Source organism: Psammomys obesus, unplaced genomic scaffold (genome assembly GCF_907164565.1).
Source record: "Psammomys obesus unplaced genomic scaffold, mPsaObe1.curated_primary_1811, whole genome shotgun sequence".
NCBI classification, from domain to species: domain Eukaryota; kingdom Metazoa; phylum Chordata; class Mammalia; order Rodentia; family Muridae; genus Psammomys; species Psammomys obesus.
Genome location: NW_026585895.1, coordinates 41,796,768 through 41,821,855, shown reverse-complemented (window position 1 = coordinate 41,821,855; position 25,088 = coordinate 41,796,768). Strand labels below are relative to the sequence as shown.

Sequence of the window (25,088 nt, the reverse complement as noted above, 5' to 3'; positions counted from 1 at the left end):
GGCCAGACAGGTCTACAAAGTGAGTACAGGATATCCAGGGCTGTTACATAGAGAAACCCTGTCTTGGGAAAGAAAAAAAAAAAAAAAACAAATACTACAAAGCAAACAAAAACAACCACTAAATTGGACCCTCTACTTTCATTTTACCTGGTTCACAGTTTTTCTCATCTTCTCCATATTTACAGTCTTCATGTCCATCACACTTCCATTTCTCTGACAGGCACTGTCCATTGGAGCACTGAAATTGGTCTTTGGAACAACTTGTTTCACAATTTTTCTGTCATGTGTAACATAATTAGATAGATAATTAAATTAAAATTTTAAAGAAAAATATCTGCAAAGTTGAAAGAAAACCAATGTTCATAAAAGTTTAGAATCCACAATAAAACTGTATATGATAACTCATGCTCACTGCTGGCCCAAGAGTATGACACAATGATTATCATTTCCCAATTTTTCTCTGTGAATAGTTTTTTTTTCATATTTTCAAATTTTTATTTTTAATTTGAAATACAATTACACCATTTCTTTCCCTCCCTTTCCTCTCTTCAACTCCTCTCATCTTGCTCCCCCCTCCAAACTCCCTCTTAAATTTATAGCCTCTTTTTCTTTAATCGTTCTTGTGTCCTCTTCTGTGCCATGAGAGCACCTGCACATAGAAATGTACACATAAAGAAATTAAAACTGGCGCATGTTAAGCTAGCACTCTTCCACAGATCAACATCCCATCCCTAGAACCTGTGGACTCTTCAGTACATTATTTTGGATGATAACATTAGAAGATAAATTACAGAGACAGTGAATCCAGCAGAAGTGAGATGGGCATGGTACCCAAGCCCACTGTCCTCTACCCTGAGAAGGCCTGTGGGGTGCTAGAACAGCTCTAGGCTCAGTGCTCTTTCTGTCTGTTCCCCAGCTGCCTGGCATACCTGGATCAGAAAGAGTGAGTCCAGAAGAGACAGTAACCCTGAGGAGCTGAGCTAGGTATAGGACTCAAGACCCATTATCTACCATCTTGAGGAAAAGTGTGGGGCACTGTAGCATCTTTAGGCTTGGATATCTTTCTACCTGTGCCCCAGCTGACCTACTTGGATGGTAAACAGTGATCCAGAAGAGACAGTGAACTCAGCAAAGTACCCTCCCTTCCTTAGCTGCATCTGAATCTCCATCATCCATTCTTGAGCCCCTGGACAACTGTCATCTTCCTGTAGACTACTCCAGACTCCAGAGACAGGTGGACTCAGTCTGAAGTACAGGCTCCAGGAAAAAACACCCAAGGCTACAGACTACCAGATGGCTAGAGGCCAGCATAAGAATACAAATAATAAAAACCAGGACATCATGGCTTCATCAGAATCCTCCCAAATCAATGGATATCACAATGCATCTGAAACACAGGAAAATGCTATTAAATCTCTGATTATGCAGTTATTAGAGATACATAAAGAGGAAATGAACAAACAAATAAAGGCCACCATGGACAGACAGAAATCCACATTCAAACAGGTGAAGAAAATGAATAAAATCATTCAAGACATGAAACCAGAATTAGAATCAATAAAGAAAACACAACCAAGAAAACCCTGGAGATGCAGAACTTAGAGAAGAGGTACTACAGAGGTAAGCATGACCAACATAATACAAGAGATGGAGGAGAGAATCTCAGGCACTGAAGATACAATTGCAGAAATCAATACATCTTTCAGAAAAAGCATAAAAAGGGAAAAGTTCCTGGCACAAAACATCGAAGAAGTCAAGGACACCATGGAAATATGAAACATAAGAACAAAAGGAATAGATGAAAAGGATTGCATGCTCCAAGGTCCAGAAAATATTTTAAAGAAAATCATAGAAAAAAATTTCCCCAACCTTAAGAAAGAGATGCCCTTAAACATACAAGAGGCTTACAGAACACTAAATAGATTAGACCAGAAAAGAAATTCCTCCTGTTATGTAATAATCAAAACATGAAATCTACAGAACAAAGAAAAAATAGCAGCAAGAGAAAAAGATCAAGTAACATATAAAGGCAGACCTATCAGAATCACACCAGACTTCTTAACAGAGACTATGAGAGCCAGAAGGGCCTGGGCAGATGTCATGCAGACACTAAGAGACCACAGATGGCATCCCAGACTATAATGCACAGCAAAAATTTCAATCAGCCAAGATGGAGAAAACAAAATATTCCATGACATAACTAAATTTAAATAATATGTACACAGCAACACAGCCTGGAGGGAAGATGGGACCCAGAGGACATGAGGGAGGGGGCTACAACTGAGATACAAAGTGAGTAAATTGTAATAATAAAAATGAAATTAAAATGTTTTTTTTAAAGATCATTAGTCTCTTCATACACAGAGATAATTGTCCTTTGTGGAATAACAACTCCAGGGTTGAAACTGCTTTTAACAAAATAAGAGTTAGCACCGCTTGTGTTAGAAGAAAAATTCCCATTTTTTCCTGTCTTATATTGAAGTCAGTGCAACTTAGGAAAGTGTCTGTTTATTCTCCCTACTATGTTAGTTGCTTCCAGATAAGTTATATTTTAGACTTCAGTCTCAGAGCTGGTGTAAGTCACTCAGATTAGAATGTCCTGAACTAAAATATGCAAATTCAAATTACTGAAATATTATCCATTCATGGAAGAGGCCTGTAATCCAATTGCTGCTGTGTAGCTCAGGGGATCATCACGCCTCACCTGAAGAAGATGAGGAACAGACTGGAAAATGAGGTCCTCTACTACAGTCTTTTCTATTTCTAGTCACTGACAGTGTAATGCTGCATTAGAACTTTTCACCACTCTCTGACTTCAGAGCACTGAGATTAAAGGTGTGCACCAAAATAGCTCATTCTTTCCTTTATTTCCTTTTCACTTTTCTATAATTCCTTTTCTCAAGTTGGAAGCTTAGCTAGGTGGGATTTTGTTCTGAGGTCATCAGTTCCTTTTTTACGCTGAACATCAGGCTTTTCTTTAATCTTTTTACAATTCCTGGTGCTCCTTTCTTTTCAAACTATACATTTTTGTATTTTGTTTGGTGTGTCCCTTTTCATTATAAATCTGGATGAACTGGCCACTACTAACCACATAAACACTGTCAAACACTAGGCTATTTTGAAACCTTCTCTGCAAATACTATCCAAATCTCTTTAGCCAAAGGCAGACTTTTCAGGCAAGTGCAAAAAGGAGCTACATTCTTTGCCAAAATATCACAAGATGTGTCTAGGCCACAAACTAATATTTGCCTTGAAACCTCTTGAGCTAGACCCCCACAGGACAGCTTATGCTCAGCTCCACTGTCTTCAATGCTCTATGTTGGTTTATTAAGGCCTACTTAAAATGTCCAATTGTTTTTTCTAGTCCAAAGTCCCAAAGTATTCCGTATTCCTTCAAATAAAATCATTTTCTGACTTGTCACAGGAATACTTCAGTCCCTGTTCCCATTACTATGTAACCCACTTGGACACTGAACTGTCATGGGCTACATCTGTGCAGAGGTTCTAGGTTATCTCCATGCATGGTACTTGCCACAGAGGGCCTCTGAAAGGCTCTGCCCTGCAGACTATCAAAGCAGATGCTAAGACTTATGGCCAACCTTTGGGCAGAGTGAGGGGAATCTTATTAGAGAAGTGGGAAATAGTAAGATCTGGAGAGGACAGGAGCTTCACAAGAACCAAAGAGCAACAGAACCAAAAAATCTGAGCACGGGGGTCTATCCTGAGACTGATACTCCAACCAAGTACCATGCATAGAGCTATTTTTAATTACTGTAGATTTCTAGTACAACTTGAAATCAGGGATGGTGATACCTACAGCAATTATTTTATTATCCAGAATTGTTTAGCTATTCTCTTTTTTGTGTGTTGTTGGGGTTTTTCTTTTTGTTTGCTTTTGTTTTTGTTTTGTTTTGTTTGTGTGTGTTTCCACATGAAGCTGAAAATTATCCTGTGAAGACTTGTTTTGGAAACATTGTGTTGATTGAAGCTTGCCCTTCTGGTTCCTATTTAAGATTCTAAGTATTTCATTTCTTGATTTCCCTCAGTTTGGACTTTCTTTATTGATTCTATTACTAGTTTCAGATCATAAGTGGTTTTATTCATTTTTCCCACTGTTTGTTTTGTTTTCATAGATTTCTTTGTGGGATTTCTTTGTTTCCCCTTTAAGGACTTCTATCATACTAAGAATAGCTGTTTTAAGTTTGCTTGGTTATTTTGTTTGGTTTGGTTTGGGTTTTATGTTTCATGGTGGATAAGACATTGAACAAAGAACAAGCACTGGGAAAGTCCCTTTCATCTTGTCATTCATCTCTCTCCTTGTGCTTTATGTGTACTGATCTCTTTTCCTCTGACCCAGCCTCTCACCATCCAGCTGTTTATGAATCAGGTTTTCCTTCATGACATTTGTGCCTAAATGACAGTGGAATGGCCACTTCTACTGTTCAGGTAAAGACTTCATTTAGAAGTCAAGCAGGACAACACATGCACTTTTGGAAATCCCTCAGTTCACTGTGGAAGATGAATGAGAGCGATATTCACCCATCTCTAGTCTGAACATTGGTTTCAAAGAGCTGTTCTGTCCAAATATCTTTCTGGACTGATATTTTTCTTATGTACAATAATTTCTACTTTTCCCAAAATGTGCTAGGAATTCTGCACTGCCTATGAAAAAGGGAAGTCAGGCTGAAACAGAAGGATTTCCATGAGTTCAAGCTCACTGTTGCCTGCATAGTGAATACCAGGCTAGCCAGGACTACCTAACAAGTTCAGGAAGACCCCACTTAGCTTCATCAAAGAAAGACTTCCAGAAAAGTGACATGATACAAAATTAATTCCAAAGAATCAGTAGCCCTCCTGTATACAAAAGACCATAGGGCTGAGAAAGAAATTAGGGAAACAACACCCTTTACAATAGCCACAAATGACATAAAGTACTTTGGTGTAACCCTAACCAAGCAAATCAGACTTGTATGAAAAAAATTTCAAGTCTTTGAGGAAAGAATTAGAAGAAGATATCAGAAGATGGAAAGATCTCCCATGCTCATGGCTTGGCAGGATTAACATAGTAAAAATGGCCATCTTACCAAAAGCAATCTACAGATTCAATGCAATTCCCATCAAATTACCAACTCAATTCTTTACAGACCTGGAAAGAAAAATTATCAACTTCTTATGTAATAACAAGAAACCCAGAATTACTAAGACAATCCTCTACAATAAAAGATCTTCTGGAGGTATCTCCATCCCTGATCTTAAGCTATACTATAGAGCAACAGTTATAAAAACTGCATGGTACTGGCATAGAAACAGAATGTTGGATCAATAGAACCAAACAGAAGACCCAGACCTGATCTTTGACAAAGATGCCAAAACCATACAATGGAAAAAAGACAGCATCTTCAACAAATGATGCTGGTCTACCTGGATGTCCACATGTAGAAAAACGCAAATAGATCCATATTTATCACCCTGCAGAAAACTGAAGTCCAAGTGGATCAAAGACCTCAACATAAAACCAGAAACAGTAAATTGGTTAGAAGAAAAAGTGGGGAATATACTTGAACTCATTGGTATAGGAGACAACTTCCTAAACAGAACACCAAGAGCACAAGCTCTAAGAGCAACAACCAATAAATGGGACCTCATGAAACTGAAAAGCTTCTGTAAAGCAAAGGACACCGTCATAGAAACAAAACGACTGCCTACAGATTGGGAAAGAATCTTCACCAACCCTTTATCTGAGAGAGGGCTAATATCCAGTATACATAAAGAACTAAAGAAGCTGAAAAGCAGCAAATCACGTAATCCAGTTAAAAAATGGGGAACAGAGCTAAAGAGAGAACTCTCAGTAGAGGAATATTGAATGGCAAAGAAAAACACTTAAAGAAATGCTCAACCTCATTAGCCATTAGGGAAATGCAAATCAAAACAACCCTAAGATTTCACCTTACACCATCAGAATGGCCAAGATGAAAAACTCAAGTGACCTGTTTCCTTCTGGCTTTCAGAGGCCCTTTGTAGCAGGTTCCGAGGTTGTTTCTTATTTTCTTTTTCTTCTGATGTCCATCCTCTTTGCCTTTCAGGATGGGGATTGAACATTTTAGTTAGGGTCCTCTCTTTTGCTTAGTTTGTTTAGATGTACAGATTTTAGTGGGTTTATTCTATGTTGTATGTTTATATGAGTGAGTATATACCATGCGTGTCTTTTTGCTTCTGGGACAACTCACTCAGGATGATCCTTTCCAGGTCCCACCATTTACCTGCAAATTTCATGATTTCCTTATTTTTCATTGCTGAGTAATACTCCATTGTATAGATGTACCACAGTTTCTGCATCCATTCTTCAGTTGAGGGGCATCTGGGTTGTTTCCAGCTTCTGGCTATTACAAATAAAGCTGCTACAAACATAGTTGAGCAAATGTCCTTTTTGTGTACTTGCACCTCTTTTGGGTATATGCCTAGGAGTGGTATGGCTAGATCTTGAGGAAGCACTATTCCTAGTTGTCTGAGAAAGCGCCAGATTGATTTCCAGAGTGGTTGTACCAGTTTACATTCCCACCATCAGTGGAGGAGGGTTCCCCTTTCTCCACAACCTCTCAAGCATGTGTTGTCCCTTGAGTTTTTCATCTTGGCCATTCTGATGGGTGTAAGGTGAAATCTCAGGGTTGTTTTGATTTGCATTTCCCTAATGGCTAATGAGGTTGAGCATTTCTGTAAGTGCTTCTCTGCCATTCGATATTCCTCCACAGAGAATTCTCTCTTTAGCTCTGTTCCCCATTTTTTAAGTGGATTACTTGGTTTGTTGCTTTTCAGCTTGTTTAGTTCTTTATATATATTGTATATGAGTCCTCTGTCAGATAAAGGGTTGGTGATGATTCTTTCCCAATCTGTAGGCAGTCGCTTTGTTTTGATGACGGTGCCCTTTGCTTTACAGAAGCTTTTCAATTTCATGAGGTCCCATTTATTGATTGTTGTTCTTAGAGCCTGTGCTGTTGGTGTTCTGTTCAGGAAGTTTTCTCCTGTACCAATGAGTTCTAGGGTATTCCCCAATTTTTTTCTAGCCAATTTAATGTGTCTGGTTTTATGTTGAGGTCTTTGATCCACTTGGACTTCAGTTTTGTGCAGGGTGATAAGTATGGATCTATTTTCATTTTTCTACATGTAGACATCCAGTTGGACCAGCACCATTTGTTGAAGATGCTATCTTTTTTCCATTGTATGGTTTTGGCATCTTTGTCAAAAATCAGGTGTCCGTAAGTGTGTGGGTTTATTTTTGGGTCTTCTGTTTGATTCCATTGATCCACCATTCTCTTTCTATGCCAGTACCATGCAGTTTTTATAACTGTTGCTCTATAGTACAGCTTGAGATCAGGGATGGAGATACCTCCAGAAGATCTTTTATTGTAGAGGATTGTTTTAGCAATTCTCGGTTTCTTGTTATTCCATACGAAGTTGAGAATTTTTCTTTTCAGGTCTGTAAAGAAAACTCAAGTGACAACACATGCTGGAGAGGTTCTGGAGAAAGGAGAACCTTCCTCCACTGCTGGTGGGAATGTAAACTTGTACAACCACTCTGGAAATCAATCTGGCGCTTTTCAGACAACTAGGAATAGTGCTTCCTCAAGATCCAGCCATACCACTCCTAGGCATATATCCAAAAGGGGCTCAAGTACACAATAAGGACATTTGCTCAACCATGTTTGTAGCTGCTTTATTTGTAATAGCCAGAAGCTGGAAACAGCCCAGACACCCCTCAATCGAAGAATGGATGCAGAAATTGTGGTACATCTACACAATGGAGTATTACTCTGCAATGAAAAATAAGGAAATCATGAAATTTGCAGGTAAATGGTGGGACCTGGAAAGGATCATCCTGAGTGAGCTGTCCCAGAAGCAGAAAGACACACATTGTATATACCCACTCATATAACATAGGATAAACCTACTAAAATCTGTACGTCTAAAGAAACTAATCAAGAGAGAGGACCTTGACTAAAATGCTCAATTCCCATCCTGAAAGGCAAAGAGGATGGACATCAGAAGAAGAAGAAAATAAGCAACAACCTAGGAACCTGCCACAGAGGCCTCTGAAAGGCTCTGCCCTGCAGACTATCAATGCAGACGTTGAGACTTATGGCTAAATGTTGGGCAGAGTGCATGGAATCTTATGTAAAAAGTGGGAAATAGTAAGAGCTGGAGAGGACAGGAACCCCACAACGAGATCAACAGAACCAGAAAATTTGAACACAGGGGTCTTCCCAGAGACTCATACTCCAACCAAGTACCAGGCATGGAGATAACCTAGAACCCCTGCACAGATGTAGCCCATGGCATCTTAGTGTCCAAGTGGGTTACATAGTAATGGGAAGAGGGACTGCCTCTGACATGAACTGATTGGCCTGCTCTTTGATCACCTCTCCCTGAGGGGGAGCAGCCTTACCAGGCCACAGAGGAAGACAATGCAGCCACTCCTGATGAGACCTAATAGAGTAGGATCAGAAGGAAGGATAGGACCTCCCCTATCAGTGGACTTGGGGAGGGGCATGTGCGAGGAAAGGGGAGGGAGGGTGGGACCAGGAGGGGAGAAGGGAGGCATTTATGGGGGAATACAAAGTGAATAAAGTGTAATTAATAAAATAAAATAAAATTAAGAAAAAAGAAAGACTTCCAGAATATACTGAATGAATGTCTAACTTTAGATCTCAGAAAACACTTCCTGGTTTTCTGTAAACATACAGGAGCTATTATCTTATCACTAATGCCTTTATCTTTGGCCTAGATAACTTATTTTTTCAGTGTTTAAAATGAAAGTTAAATCCTCATTCAGAAGGGCAAACACGATAGATATCAGAAACAGGAAAAGACAGGGAACAGGACAGGAGCCTACCACAGAAAGCCTCTCAGAGACTCTACTGATCGAGGTATTGAAGCAGAGGCTGAGACTCATAGTCAAAATTTGGGCAGAGTGCAGGGAATCTTAGGAAGGAAGGGGGAGATAGAAAGACCTGAAAGGGACAAGAGCTCCAAAAGAAGACCCAAAAGGGCCAGAAGAACTGAGCTCTGGGAACCTTAAAGAGAATGATACCCCAAACAAGGACAATGCATGGAGAGGACCTAAAACCCTGGCTCAAATGTAGCCTATAGATTCAGTCTCCGAGTGAGTGCCCTAGTAAGGGAAGCAAGGACTTTCTCTGGCATGAATTCAGTTGCTGGCTCTCTGATCACCTTCTTCTGGGGGGTACAGCCTTACCAGGCTACAGAGGAAGACAATGCAGCCAGTCCTGATGAGACATGATAGGCTACGGTCAAATAGAAGGGAAGGAGGACCTCCTCTATCAGTGGACTAGGGGAAGGGCATAGGCAGAGGAGGGTGGGATTTGGAGGAGACAAGGGAGGGGCCACAGCTGGGATACAAATTGAATAAATTGTAATAAATGATAATAACAAAAAAATTAAAAATGACAGTTAAATTCCATTAAAATTCTTTTTTTCTCTCTTTTAATCTTGCACATTTATTCCTCAATTTTTTAAAAATATTTATTCACTTTATATTCCAATTGTAGCCCCCTCCTTCATCCCCTCCCAGTCCCACACTTCCTTCTTCTTCCCTCCTATCACCGCCCCTCCCAATCCTCGAAAGAAGGAGCCCTCTTCCCTGACCATTGGCCACAGACAATGTATCAAGTCTCTTCAGGACTGCTTGCATCCTCTTCTTCTGTAGCCTGGCAAGGCCGCCCTGCCCAGCGGAAGAGATCAAGGAGCAGGCAACAGAGTCCCTGTCCAGTCCCCTCACTAGACAACCCTCGTGCAGAGTGCGCTATTGGCTACATCTGAGCAGGGGCCCTAGATGGCCTCTATGTGTATTCCTCAGTTGTTGCATGAGTCTCTGCAGGCCCCTGTGGGCCAGATTTGTTGGCTCTGTTCTTTGATGTGGTAATCCTTTTCCCTCTGGATCCTTCTATTCCCCAACTTTTCCGTGAGACTCCCTGTGCTCTGTCCAAAGTTTGGCTGTGAGTCTCCTCATCTGCTTGTATCCCCTGATGGGTAGAGCCTTTCAGAGGACATCCTGTTTTTATAAAATTTATCATCTGTTTTTATCATTTTGTTGTCTCAGTGTATTATGGTTATTGATTTACAGATACCGAATAACCCTTGTATCCCTAGAATGAATCCCTCTTGACCACGGTGAATAATTTTGTAACAGGCTGTTGGGTTTAGTTTGTGAGTATTATGGTAGGAATTTTTGTATCTGTGTTCATAAAAGTGTGTAGGCTTGAAGCTTTTTTTGTTGTTTGTTTTTCTCGTTATGATATATAATTAAGCCCCATGTGCAAAAGATTATGCATATTTATGAACCCAATATTTAAATCCATCCCATGATGACAACTATTTGATAAACATTCCGAGACTTAGCGAATAGTTATATTAGCGTCATTTAACTAAAATAAATTAATAATAAATAGCATTGGTGTGTCTAGTGTTTAGACAACAATAGAGAAGGTGGGCCTCTAGATGTTTTCTAACATAAGAGTTAAGCTTGATATGAATTACAATGTGGTATTATGTATGTATGTATATGAGGGCTGGCTGTTAGTTATTTTAAATAATTAAAAGCATAATATAATCAACCAGAGGTTACTGTCATCTGCATATTTTATTCATCAAGACTTCACAATTCATGTTTCCTCCACCCTCTACACATTTTATATCTATCTATCTATACATATATATCAGAATATATTTACACAACAATGGCATTGGAAAATTAACAGTGATACACAAAAAAATAATAATTCTTAGTATGTGTAAACCACATAAAATATCTTTATTTATTTACATATATTATTTGGCAAAATGAATATTCAAAGTAGATCTATATATTGAATTTAGGAAAAACTATGCTTGCATTTAAAAACTGTTTCCCATTTTCTCTTTTTAAGAAATATTATTTATTGCTTAGAAGTATTATTTGTTCTTTTAAAGAAAGTCTTACACTTTAAAAATCTGTTATATTATCTTTTTTATAGTATTTATTATTTGAAGATTTTCTAAAAATATCTTGAATATATTTGTCCTCCTCTACCAACTCATTGCAACCTTTTTTTCCAAGATTTATTTATTTTGATTTTATGCCCATGCGTGTTTTGCCTGCATGTATGTATAAGCATCATGTGCATGCAGTTTCTAGGAAGACCAGAAGAGAGAGTTAGATTTCCTTGAAACTGTAGTTACAGGAAATTATAAGCAAGAGCTCTTTACCACTGAAGCTTACATTTTCTTAAGAATGTTAATATCTTAGCAAACCCAAAACTTACTGTTGTGATCTTATTTTTAAGTAATATTATGAACTCACTGATTTTATGTTTATTGTGTTTCAGTCTATTACAGCATTTTATTTCAGATACTGAACTTAATCCCTCTGTCAGTCAAGGCCCTTTCAAGCCTGTTTCCATGCCCTGTGGTCACTGACCCTACAGTCCTGTGTGCTCACATCCTATGATATTATTAGCACTTCATGGTGTGAAGTTCTTTCTCAGACCTAGAATTACACCCCCCCCCATAATGTCCCATTTCTAACAAGTGAAAAACCGATACATATAAACCACTGTGAAAACATGACTGAGCCATTACTCCTAGGTATCTCTTGGTTGTGTACTGTTTTTAGACGTAGATGGTTTACGAAAAAAGAAATGTTAAGCAGGATCTCATATTGATTTTTAAAACTTATTTATTATTTTGTTGTTGTATTTACTGCCAGACAATCTAAGTTCAATACCCAGAAGTCTCGAAAAAGGAAGCACGGAACCAACTCTTCCCAGTTGTCTCTGACTACATTCATATCGTGGCACATGTTCACAATCCCCCCCCCCCATGCTCAATAAAAAGAAAACTAAACGAAACTAAATAAAAATGTAATTTAAAATTTTAAAAGATAAGTTTCTATGCAGCCGGCAGATTAAGCTAATCCAAGGTTTAAAGTTTATTTCATCTTGTTTTGAGAAGATATTATTAACAACACATGCTCTGAGTATATGTGTATACAAAAGACTACAATTCTCCTGTTCTACTTTCTAGTAATCTAATACTGTATCCAATTGTCTTTCTAACTTTCTGCTAAGTTCTCTTTTTGATCTTTTGCTTTACTGTCTGATATCAAACAAAATGTTACTGTAGTGATTAAAGAAAAAAAAATAGAACTTAGTAACAGATTGCACTGTCTGTAAATGAAGACTATATTAAAGAAAGATTTCTTTAGAGTATTGCCTTGAAAACACTTAGTAATTAGAATTATACTCAGCCAGGAAAGTGCTGTGCCCAGCAACTCAATGACATGCGATGAATGCTGTTAATAAATACAATTACTTCCAAATAATAATATTTTGGAAAGATTTACACTAAAACTAGAATTTTATTCTTATATATTTGAACATCTAGTAATAATCTGCAGCAAGAAATCATAAGGCTGAAACAATATATTTAAAGTTTTTGGAGAACGGTAGGAAAGCAAGATAAGAACAAAAACATTGTCATGGCATAGATAAGTTTGCATGAAATACATTTGCCTGACTTGGCAATGTTTAAAACATTTTAAAATGATAGATGATAAATAAGTATGTAACTGATCACTGTAAACTATATAGTCACCTTGAATCTTGTTTAGATTTTGTTTTGTGAATAACCCTTGAGTAAAATGGATATTTTCCCACTTCTCCTGAGATATTTTCACAAATCTGAGATTCAGGTTTGCTGGTTTTGAAGTAAGAAGTCACACATAATTTTTGCCTAAACCCCTGTATTCCTAGCTGTGATTAGAATGGTTTTTCCAAAATGGTGAGGGAATGGAAGTGTCTTTCCTTGTAAGAATGGTGGTACACTGGGAAAGTCCTACATTGTATGGACTATTATACAAACAGTACAGGTAAGTTGTGTTTCTCCCACAGGCAAGGAATCAGATGATATTCAGGGAAGGTCGGCTTGAAAGAGAAACCTCTAAAGCTGTGCAGAGAATCCTCTACAGTCTAAATGACATGGAATTGTTTCCATGAGTAGTGAATGCATGTATTTGCTGAAGAGGCAACAAATATCTAGATCAGTACTTTATGAGGAAAAGATCAATGACTTCCATGAGAAACTAAAAACCACTTTTTCCCTTGGGTTCATTCACGTTCCCTGCTTTCCTCCCATTCAGCTCACTAAGAAAAGTCTTTAAAGTGATCCTTCCTGCACTTACTTCAGTGGTATAGCACAAAGCTTGTATTATTTCAGTATGATTAGTCTTAAAGTTTCATGGAGTCACACCATACATAGCAGGCACGCCTAAGCACAACTCAAGCTTGCAGAGTTGTCCACAGACACTACCTCTTATTTTTACCTAAAGCATAGACTCTATAATAAATGGATTGTGATCCATCATCTAAGGAAAGCTTAATCCATGATTCTATGAAAACTGATGACCCACAGTGAAGCTTTAGCTACAGAAGAAAAACTTCAAAATGTACAAAGCATTAATAACAGCCATCAATACCTCATCAAAATTATAAATAAACATCCTATTTCTTGGTCAGGTATCTAAACAGACTATAGAATTACTTGTCAGTAGTAGCACAGTTATTCTGTGAGGACTGTGCAGCATAACACAGAAGTTACGACTTACCTCGGGGCATCCAGACCAGAGATGGTCACACTTCCCACACTGAGCGGTGATGACCCAACCTGATTTACCGTCTGTATTCCCAGGGATCCCTACCTCGTCAGAGCCATCGGCACAGTCAAACTCCCCGTCACACCAGAACCTTGACGAGACACAGTCCCCGTTGCTGCAGAGAAAGTCTTTCAGTGTGCAGGTCTGTGGCTCTGGAGATAGAAAGCATGGGGTGAGAGTGTTTATCAGCTTCATTCCGATCAAGATGAGGAGGCGATGGGAAAGAAAAGAGGCTGGGCAAGCAGAAGCAGTGAGACTATTCAGGAAAAAAGTCTCAGGGAGAATTTATGGAACATGCTATATTAACCCTTCAAATGTAATTCTAAAGTTGTTAATGAAAATCATTATTCAAAACATATTGAGAACTATAAAAGATAGGTTACTGTGTAATAAAATATAATAGAAAAGGACAATCAAACATAGAAAATTTATATACTACTTTACTGTGACATGGACTTTTCCAGTTGGAGTTCTAAGCCATTTAATGTATGTAATAAACATTTCCTGCCATTCTGTATCTATTAGTGCATTTAAAAACATGATAGGAAAACTAAACATTATTGATAGTTACTTTTAATTATGTATGCTAGGGGTTTTGTTTGCTTGATTTTTTCATAGGAGAATCCAGAGTTCCATGGGAAAAGAAGGGTGGACAAACATGGCATTGTGAATGTGTGGTAGACTTTCTTTGAAAAAAAAAAGGCAATTTGTTTGTGTAATTGTTATTTTAGCCCTGTCAATTTAGAAAATTTCCTCACTATTAGGTTAATTGCCAAATCCCTTGTAGGACTAAAATCAAATAGCATGCCTTAACTGTTTGACTTCAGCCTTAAAGGGAATTTATTTATTTATTTGTTTGTTTGTTTATTTATTTTACCATGTTGAGGTCAGATTTCAGAACTTGATTCTGGTAAGTAGTCAGAGTGACAGCTGGGAATCACCCTTCTCCAGGCTGCCATCTTAGATGAGAAAAATCAGTCACTGGTTTCTTTATCATTGTTTCTTACAAATGTTTTATTTATTTATTTTAACTTACTTTTTGATTATATAAGTCTATTTTTAGGTATTACATAAATATCCTTTAAGCATATTTTTACTCATTCTTTTTGCAGCTAGGGCCAATGCAATATTAACTTTGTACATGTGAAAGAGGAATAGATAATGGCATCTATCCAGAGAAACACCTACAGGAAGACTGATACTGTTTTGTCTAGGAACAACTCAGCCTTCTATTAGGAAACACTCTACTTGAGCTGTTCAGCAATGCAGCCTTCTATTAAACATCTCTGTCCATGAGCTATTCAATCTCTGGGTAGTGCTCACTGGTGTTGTGGCTCCTACATTTTTATAAATGGCAATTTTGAAGAACTGTGAGAAAGTAACATATATCAGAAGGCAATTTGTTCTGCTTTAGAACTGACTTTGCCTTAGCATATGGTTGAGTAAACAAGTAACTGGTTGAGCCTAATAGTGAGACCTACAATCCCAAATTTCAGGCCAGTCTAGAGTGTTTAGCAAATTCCAGGCTAGCTTCTCTGTAAAGCAAAAGCTTTTCTCAAACAAAAACAAAGCCAACAAAAATTAAAAATAAACAACAAACAAACAAAAAAACCCAGACACCAATCCAAATAACAGCAAATGCAGAAACATTCCTAAATAGATAGTTTCTAGCAGGACTCTGCTACTTTGTTTAGTGGGCATTAAGTAACTGCTCTGTCACTTGTCTTTATCAGATATGTATATATGATATTATATATATATATATATATATATATTATGCTCTAATCCCTAATCTTAAAATAACTTTGGTGATACTAATAAAAACTGTAACTGTCAGGTACTTATGATCTATTTGCCATTATACATTAGGAATATGTTTGGCTGAGTACTTGAACTAACTTAGTGCTCAAACCTCAGTATAATGCTACAAGGTATATACATCGCTATCCCCCATCTAAATGAGCAAACTGAGGCACAGAGAGAGTAAATGACTAAGTAATCACTCTAAATGACTAAGTAATCAAACTAACTAACATTTAATTGAACCAATACAACTCGATATTCAAGATTATGCTTGTAACTAAAACAGTGTATATCGTTTTCTACACATTCCAGAAATGCTTCAAGGAAAGTAAGAAACAGACTTCTTTTTGTTTCATCTCTTTACTTTACTAATTTCCTCTCATCATCACCACAGTCAATAGCTATAGTATTTTACTGAACTTTGTAAACACAGGGAACTTTATTCTTAGATTAAAACTGTGCATTTTTTAAACAAATGATGGTTAACAAAATGACTTTTCTTAGCAAAATATAGAGAGTGCATTTAGAACATACCTAGTGCATTGTATCCCTGAGATCTGTCCAGGACTTTCAACATAAATGAATGTTGGATTTTATCAAATGCTTTTTCAGTATCTAAGGAGATTATCATGTGGTCTTTTTCTTTCAGTTTATTTATATGGTGGATTACATTGATGAATTTCCATATATTGAACCACCCCTGCATAACAGGGATGAAGCATACTTGGTCATAATGGATGATATCTTTGATGTGTTCTTGGATTTGGTTTGCAAGTATTTTATTGAGTGTTTTTGCATCAATGTTCATAAGAGAGATTGGCCTGAAATTCTTTCTTTGTTGGGTCTTTGTGAGGTTTAGGTATCAAGGTGACTGTAGTTTCATAGAATGAGTTTGGTAATGTTCCTTCTGTTTTTATTTTGTGGAATAGTTTGAAGAGTATTGGTGTTAGCTCTTCTTTGAAAGTCTGGTTGAATTCTGCGCTGAAACCATCTGGCCCTGGGTTTTTTGTTTTTTTGTTTTTGTTGTTGTTGTTTTTATTGTTTTGGATGGGAGACTTTTGATGACAGCTTCTATTTCCTTACAGGATATGGACTATTTAATTGATTTACCTGGTCTTGATTCAGGTTTGGCAAGTGGAATCAATCAAGAAAATTGTCCATTTCATTTAGATTTTCAAATTTTTTGGCATATAGGCTTTTGAAGTAAGACCTAATGATTGTAAAACCTAAGGATTTCCTCAGTGTCTGTTATTAGGTTCCCCTTCTCATTTCTGGTTTTGTTGATTTGGATGGTGTCTCTCTGCCTTTTAGTAAGTTTGGCCAAGGGTTTATCGATCTTGTTGATTTTCTCAAAGAACCAGCTCTTGGTTTCATTGATTCTTTGAATTGTTTTATTTGTTTCGAATTTATTGATTTTAATCTTCATTCAGAAAGGCAAATGAAATGGACATTGGAAGAGGGAGAAAACAGGAAACAGGACAGAGCCTATCACAGAGGGCCTCTGAAAGACTCTACCCAGCAGGGTATCAAAACAGATGCTGACATTCACAGCCAAACTTTTGGCAGAGTGCAGGGAATCCTCTGACAGAAGGGGGAGATAATGGGACCTGGAGAGGACAGGAACTCCACAAGGAGAGCAATAGAACCAAAAAATCTGGGCACAGGGTCTTTTCTGAGACTGATACTCCAAACAAGGACCATGCATGGAAATAACTTAGAACCCCTGCACAGAAGTAGCCCATGGTAGCTCAGTGTACAAGAGGTTTCCCCAATAATAGGAACAGGGACCCTCTCTGACATGAACTCATGGACTGGCTCTTTAATCGCCTCCACCTGAGGGGGGAGCAGCCTTACCAGTCCACAGAGGAAGACAAAGAAGCCAGTCTTGATGGGACCTGATATACCAGATAGTCAGATGGAAGGGGAGGAGGACCTCCCCTATCATTGGACTAGGGGAGGGGCATAGGAAAAGAAGAGGGAGGGAGGGTGGGATTGGGAAGGGATGGAGGAGGTGGCTACAGCTGGAATACACAGTAAATAAACTGTTATTAATAAAAATAAAAATAAAAAAGAACATACCTAGACACTTAGGAACCACAGGAAAAAACACTTATGCACATGTACCTGAGGGTGAACAGGATTTCTTCTTGTTCTGTTATAGCTTGTGTTTATTCTATTTAAAGACAAATATATTCCCTATGTGCTAAATGGATTCCAAGGCTTTGACATATTTTGCTGTATGGAGAGTTGGAAGTTGCTGACATAAGATTATAAATAAGTTACACAGTCTCTTGGAGACATGTAATTAATAGTTACAGAGTAAATTTGTTTTATAAAATGTTTGCCCTAAATTATTAGATTTGTTGCTCCAGTAAGGAAGGAGAAAGACTGCTATTTTTCATGAAAATGTTTTGAATTGGCAGGGTTAATTTTGATTATATTTTGCCTTGCCCTAAAATTTACCAGCACATATAGAGCAGCAAAAATGCCTGAAGAGCAGCAAAGATGCCTTTCCATGCACAAATGTGACACTGAGGAATGTTTCTTAACGCTCATTAATGTGACAAAGAATATGTACTTGTCTTTAGTTAGTTGACTTTGAAACACTTTTAAAATAAATTGAAATCAGTCAATTTTAATATTTCATTTGCTTATAAAAACTTTAGGCCTTTCAGATAAAGTAGAAGAACAGTTTGAGATTGTTGTCCTGGTCTCACTATTCATGCATATTAAAACCTCAGCAGCAGCAAGGCTGTTTCTGGTAGCTAATCCATCTGAAAGAAAGTCTAAATGCAGCCTTTTCTACCTAGAATTGCTAAAATGTTGTTCCCATTCTAATTGTCTCTAACATAAACTGTATATCTATCTATCTCAAGACTGGATGGGAAAACCAGCACATGAACAATTTACCATGTTTGCCATAAATTTGCCGAGGCATATTGACAACCAGGAAGTTTGTGGGGGCTTGTTTCCCCTGTTTTTGAGGATTCCTGGATTTCAAAGGAGCCATGAACCACAGGGTCACCCCAACAAAATAGCTAGTTCTCTCTATACTAATGGAAGCAAAACCACATCTTACTATGGGAGGCAAAACTACAACCTAAGCATTGAAGAGTGCTTTCAACACTATCATAAATGAACTGAAGACACCAACGTTGAAGGAAAGCAACCTTCTAAACCACAGACTTCACAGGACAACACAGCAGATTCTTCACTGAGCAGCAGCTACTCTTTGTCCACAAAAGTTGTATTAATGTGGGTGTCAACAACTGAGGACTATTACCACACAGATATTGCAAAAGATATGTATAAAACAATTTGATGTAGACTCAATGGGAAGAATCCAGACATTCAAGTAAACTTGAGGGACTTCTCTATGCACAAAAGCTAATCTCTCTGATAAAATTACATAGCATTAAAATTATAATTATTGTCATCTTAATTAAAAATGTATAAAATATTATGCTATCTGCATTGATTACATAGAAACTTCAGTGGCATAATATCATTTTTATTGATAAAGTAAGAATATGATGGGACTATTAGGGTGTTTTCACGACTATGGTTAAATTACAAAACTGGTTCAAATGACAGTGATAATTTCTTGATTTTAGAGCAGAGACCATTGCTAAAGCAATATCCACTGAACACTTAACAAAGGAAATGATCAGCAGATGAGAGACAATGTCTATAGACTGATAATCCCGTATGAATGTTAGAATGCGAAAAACATATTTTGATTCAAACCCAGCTGGAAATTAATGGTTCTACTACTACATTAATTATTCTCATGCATATAACTATTTTTTTGTAACATAATTTAAAATAAGGTGCACTAAGTTACATTCATAAGCAAAGCAAAAAGAACTCAACAGTGTGTGGGTGTTGTTTCTTAAATGTAATGCTATACAAAAGAAAATTAAAAAAATAAGTGGGTGCTATTTCTTAAAAGGAAAACTGGTTTATTATTTCTGGTCTGTTTTGCTATTTAATAAATGATTAAGAGGAAGTGATGAGTATACATTAAAGTGAACATTAGTGGTCAATAGTTTTGAAAATTATGATAATATACTATTACATACATATACATTTAAAAACTAAGAATTGTACACCTAACATAAAGTACATATGTGTTTGAACATTGCTGTGTATATAAGTATACACTTATGCTAGCTTTAATATCAGAGATTGGACATTTGTTGATGGCATCTTACTGCAGTGACATTTGCCTAAGCATAGTTTCTGTATTTCGAATCTCTTTGCAATGACTCTTCCTTCACTGGTAATGTTTTGCTTATGTAGAAGTGCTGGTGTTTGCATTTTTAAATGCCTCATTTGCTTCTCAGAATAAATATAAAACTAAGAGAAGAACACATAATTTTAAATGGACATTTTCCTTTAGTTTTTCTTTCTTTCTCTCTCTCTCTCTCTCTGTTTTTCAAACAAGGTTTCTCTATGTAGTCTTGGAACTGGCTCGGTAGAGCAGGTTTGCCTTGACCTGAAACTCACAAAGGTGCACCTGCCTCTGCTTCCCAAGTACTGGAACTAAAGGCATGCCATGTGGCAAAAAGAAAAAAAAAAAAAAGAAAACAAACTCCTGGCCCCTTTAGTCTTTCTTTTATTTTAAACTTATTTATTGTTTTATTAATTACAGTTTATTCACTTTGTATCCCAGCTGTAGCCCCCTCCCTTGTTCCCTTCCAATGCCACTCTCCCTCCCTCATCTCCTCCTGTGCCCTTCCCCCAGTCCACTGATAGGGGGAGGTCCTCCTCCCCTTCCATTTGATCCTAATGGTTATATTTTCAATGACCAGTTCCTGTCACCTTTGCCAAAAGCTGACTTCTAAATGTCTGAGCAATAATGTTCAGCCACTTTGGGAACCCCAGCTGACTCAGACGTGCTCATCCTCTCTTCTTCCTTTCTTTTTCTTACTAGAGAAATAATCTAATTTCTTGTACAATTTCAACAACTCACTGAACAAAGTTCTACTTTAGCTGGGCCTGGTGGTGCAAGATTAGAACCCCAGGTACTCGGGATGGTGAAGCAAGAAGGTCACAAATCCAAGGGCTGTTGGGGCAACACAGTGAGTTTAAAGTCAAATTTCTCTCAGTGTAGAGAAATTCTACCTCAAAATAAATGTAAAATGTGGTACATAGAGAATTGGCCTAGAGTGTCATAACTCCCTTGGTTCAGTATCTAGTTACAAGCAGGGAAGAGAGAAACTGCACTAAATGTTAGTCTCCAAGGTTTCTTCTCGCTCACCTTCTTGTCCCTTTGTACCCTTCAGCACGGAGTGTTTGCTCAAGGTATCTAAATGACTAAGACTAAGCATATAAAAAAAAAATCCAAGAAATGGCTGATGCATCAAGTTTATACATTCTTGTACTTTCAATTTATTTTTTTATTTGTGTCATCATAAATTCATCTAATATTTATTTTAATCATTGGTTATATCTGAGCTTCTGCTGTATAAAGATGGTTTTGACTGCTGATTAAGTGAGTCTGAATCCCTAATAAGTCCATGCCATATTCTTTACATCTGTAAACCCTGATCCACTAGGATTATGTATATAAAGTGAGAATTACAGGGCTGCTACATTCAGATACTCCAAATGATTTGATTGTCAAGCGCAGGGACCACTCCTCCAAATGTTATTCAAAACATTAGTGCATGCTTTGCAGGCTGAATATCCAAGTGACTCACTACAGTTTTCACTCCAGCAACTACATGCCTTCATGATTTATTGTTATGTAGATTAAGTTATTTCCTCCTGGGAATGGATACTATTAGTTTGATGTAATGAAGAGAAGCTATTATTGTCATCCATCTGCTTCAAATCTTTTTAGAAAGGAACAAAATATAAATATTTAACAAATGTAATTTGATGATTTTCTTATTTTAACCATGGTGATATTAAGTTTTGCTCACATATAAAAGCATTAATAAGAATTTTGCTGATAAATCAATGCTCAAGTACAGTCACTCTGCCTCAGTTAGAAAACATAATTACTGGATAATTATTGGTATTAAATTTGTTACATAAAAGTTCAGCATGAAGATGCCATCAGTGTTATTCTATTTTCTGAGAAAAGCATCCTGAATGCAGATGGTGTTCACTACTCCAGAGAGGATAAATGATAAGTCACTGAAAGATGCTCATGGGTGAATTTGTAGTGTAAAAGGATTGAGGCAGAAATGGAATGAATAGCATTCGTTAAACATGATATGTGTTGTGCTGTCTGCACATCAGTCAGTTCATTGTATGAACTTGCATCAAGGGCTTTCTTCATTGCATACTAATGGGCTGCATTAAACCTCATGATACTCCCCTACCAATTCTGAGAGCTGAAAGAAAATAACTCCCAGGGTAAGCATTCCAATCATCTTATCCTTTAAGAGTCAGGTCAATTTATTCTGAATATTCTGTCCAAATGTGAATATATGTATAAAAATGTGAGCTTCAGGACAGAGGGGTCCAAATTTTACCTTAACTGAAATAAAAATTGCCATACTGCTTATTGAATGGGCTGACAGGCTTGCAACGTCATTAGGCAAGATTCACTTACTGCAGTTTTCTTCATCAGAATTATCACTGCAGTCATTCTGGCTATCACACCGCCAGTGATCTGGAATACAGTTGTTGTTCTTACACTGGAATTCATGAGGTCCACAAGTCTTTTTATCTGCAATGAAAGAACCCAAGTTTGTGCTGTCGGCTTCCATTAAGACATCCTTACAATACACTAACTGCTATGTCAATGCACGGCATATCACATCCCATCAACATTAATTCAGCTACTGACTGAGAAGCATTCCAAGGGGGAAGTGAGCTCTGGTGCTGAGACCACTTGACTTTTGCACTTGTTCCACGTCACAACTGGATACTTAGAGACCAGTTAAGCCAACAAGCGATGTTTACACCAGTCTGTCAAGAAAAGTAATGTCAAAACTATCCCAAACTGTACTTTTCTCTCTGGTACGCACTCTGTTTCCATGTAAGGTAACAAAATGATCTGCTATTTATAAAACTGGGGTAGTTTATCCTGGCTGTTTCACAAAAAGCTTATAATCATACAGAGGTTATAATCCTACATGATCCTTGTAAAGAGACATGATCATCAATGTATTCATAAGCTGCCTGTGTTTCCCTGCATGTCATTGCTCAGTCCTGGCTATGAGCCATTCAAAGAGGTATAGATTATGTAGCTCCTATGCGCTCATTCTGAACACCTCAGAATGAGAGGCATTTTATGGTTTTGATAGTTTTCAGATTTTTGTATAAACATAATGAGGTATTTCTTGACTGTTCAAAATTATAAACACAGAGTTAATTTATTTTTTACATACACATACATCTATATGTGTGTGTATGAAAAAACAGTATAAATTATATGTAAGTAAAATATTATATATATGATATGCAGAACAAGCTTTATACAACTTTTTCAGTGATCCCATGCTGTGGCCTGAATTTGCCTCATGACTTCTGGTGTAAAATTTTCTTCTCATGGCTTCAAAATATTGCTCAGAATCTCGTAAGCATTGAACCATTTCAGATTTAGCTTTTCAAACTTGCTATGTTCCACCTACATCAGTGCCTTCTAGTATGAGTACAAAGCTAGAATGCTGACGAGATGCCGTCCTCAAACATCCGAACAATTCCCTGAAGTCTAAGGAGAACTGCTAACGGAACCTTTTTCAAGTTTGACTCCAGTGAACTTTTGGTACCAGTGAACGACACTGCAAATGCTACAATGTCTATGTTTACTCCTAATTTAGTACTTTATGGAAACTCAGTTCAAATTCATATGAGATAAGTAAGTAATAGAAATGTTAGTGTAAATGAGAGTTTTTACAGTTCTGTAATATAGTTTCTAGCTATACAGAGTATGAGCCAGGGCCTTTAAAATTTGCCTTAAAATTTTTTCTGTTTAGGTTTTTTGTTTTGTTTTTGCTTTGTTGGTCTCCTTGTGGGGCTCCTGTTCCCTCCGTGTTCCTCTGTCACCCTCTTCTTTCATAAGATTCCCTATACTCTGCCCAAAGTTTGGCTATGAGCCTCAGCATCTATTTGATTTCCTGTTGGGTGCAGTCTGTCAGAGGACCCTCTATAGTAGGCTCCTATCCTGTTCCCTCTCTTCCACCATTTCTGGTGTCTATCCTGTTTGCCATTCTGAATGAGATTTAAGCATCCTCCCTAGGGTCTTCCTTGTTTAGCTTCTTTAGATCTGTGGATTGTAGTATGTCTATCTTACATTATAAGGCTAATATCTGCTAATATCTGAGTGTATAGCATTCAGGTCTTTCTGTTTCTGGGTTACCTTACTCAAGATGATCTTTTCTGGTTTCATCCATTTGCCTGAAATTTTCATGATTTCCTTGTTTTTAATAGCTGTAGTATTCCACTGATGCATCAACCAAGGATCATGCATGGAAAGGAACCCTTGCTCAGATGTAGTCAATTGGCAGCTCAGTCTCCGTGTGGGGGCAGGAGCTAGCTCTGTCATGAACTCGATTGCCTGCTTTTTTATCATTTGCCCCTGGTGATGTGGCCTTGCCAGGCCACAGAGGAGGAGGATCCAAGCAGTCCTGATGAGACTTGATTAGCTATTGGCAGATGGCAGAAGAAGAGAACTCCCCCTTTCAGTGGACAAGGGGAAGGAGATTGGAGATAAGAAGGGGGGAGGGACTGGAAGGAGTTGAGGGAGAGGGCTTCAATCAGGACATATAATGAATAAGTAGTAAAAAAAAATTAAAACAAAAAAAATTTTCCCTGTTCTAATGGTGGTTATAATTTAGCAGGGTTGTACTGCTTTTCCCTGTTATTGGGGGATAAACTCAGGAATTTCTAATGGACACTATGGTGATAATATTGACCTTGATCAATTATTCAGACTGACTTCTTATGTTCTTAAGGATCAAAATATTATAAAGTCAAAACATGGTTATTATCTGAAAGCCTAGTTTAGGATATATTTCTTTTTTTTTTTTTGTGCATGCACATCAACTCCTCAACTTTGTAAAAGAACTCTTGCCAAGTGACTGGATCACGAGGGTGCCAAACTTATCAACAATGCCATAGCGAAATGGTTGTTAGGAATTGGGTTCTTTTTGAAGTGAGGAGGTCACCACAGTCCTGAATTTAATGGGTATACTTGTGCCCAGCTTCCTTTGCCGACTGGGTCAGTGGACTGCAGGAAAAGAGCTACTTCTTCACCATCTCCATTCATGTTATTACCATTCATGGGTCTAGAAACAGTGGGGCTGGATACTGTATCTTTCTTTTTTCCTTTTTTAGGTTATTAATGTCTTATATCACAGCTAGGAAAAACTGAGTTTTATAGCTGAGATTGGCAGGCAGGCTTATGCTTTCAGAATACTAAAATAAGTGAACTAAAAGTGACAATAGTTTTTTGATGAGAGTTGTTACTCTCTATTCCAAAAACTCACAATGTAAACTTTAAACTCCAATTGGTAATGATAAGCAAAGTGATTTAGGCACAATTTAGAAAATTAAATAGTAAATAACTATTCTGAACTCAGCCCAGCTCCTAGCTAAGCATTTTAAGACACACAATCACTCT

General features: G+C 37.5%; 1 protein-coding gene across 1 annotated transcript in view; it reads right to left on the bottom strand.

Annotated features, from left to right (window-relative positions):
* The window catches only part of Lrp1b (LDL receptor related protein 1B), a 2,073,786-nt gene that overhangs the window by 134,851 nt on the left and 1,913,847 nt on the right, over window positions 1-25,088 (bottom strand). Inside the window, exons 66-68 of the mRNA XM_055599725.1 lie at window positions 22,074-22,190; window positions 13,748-13,854; window positions 148-277 (exon numbers count right to left, since the gene is read on the bottom strand). Coding sequence (XP_055455700.1) covers window positions 148-277; window positions 13,748-13,854; window positions 22,074-22,190 — 354 coding nt within the window. The remainder of the gene's footprint in view (window positions 1-147; window positions 278-13,747; window positions 13,855-22,073; window positions 22,191-25,088) is intronic.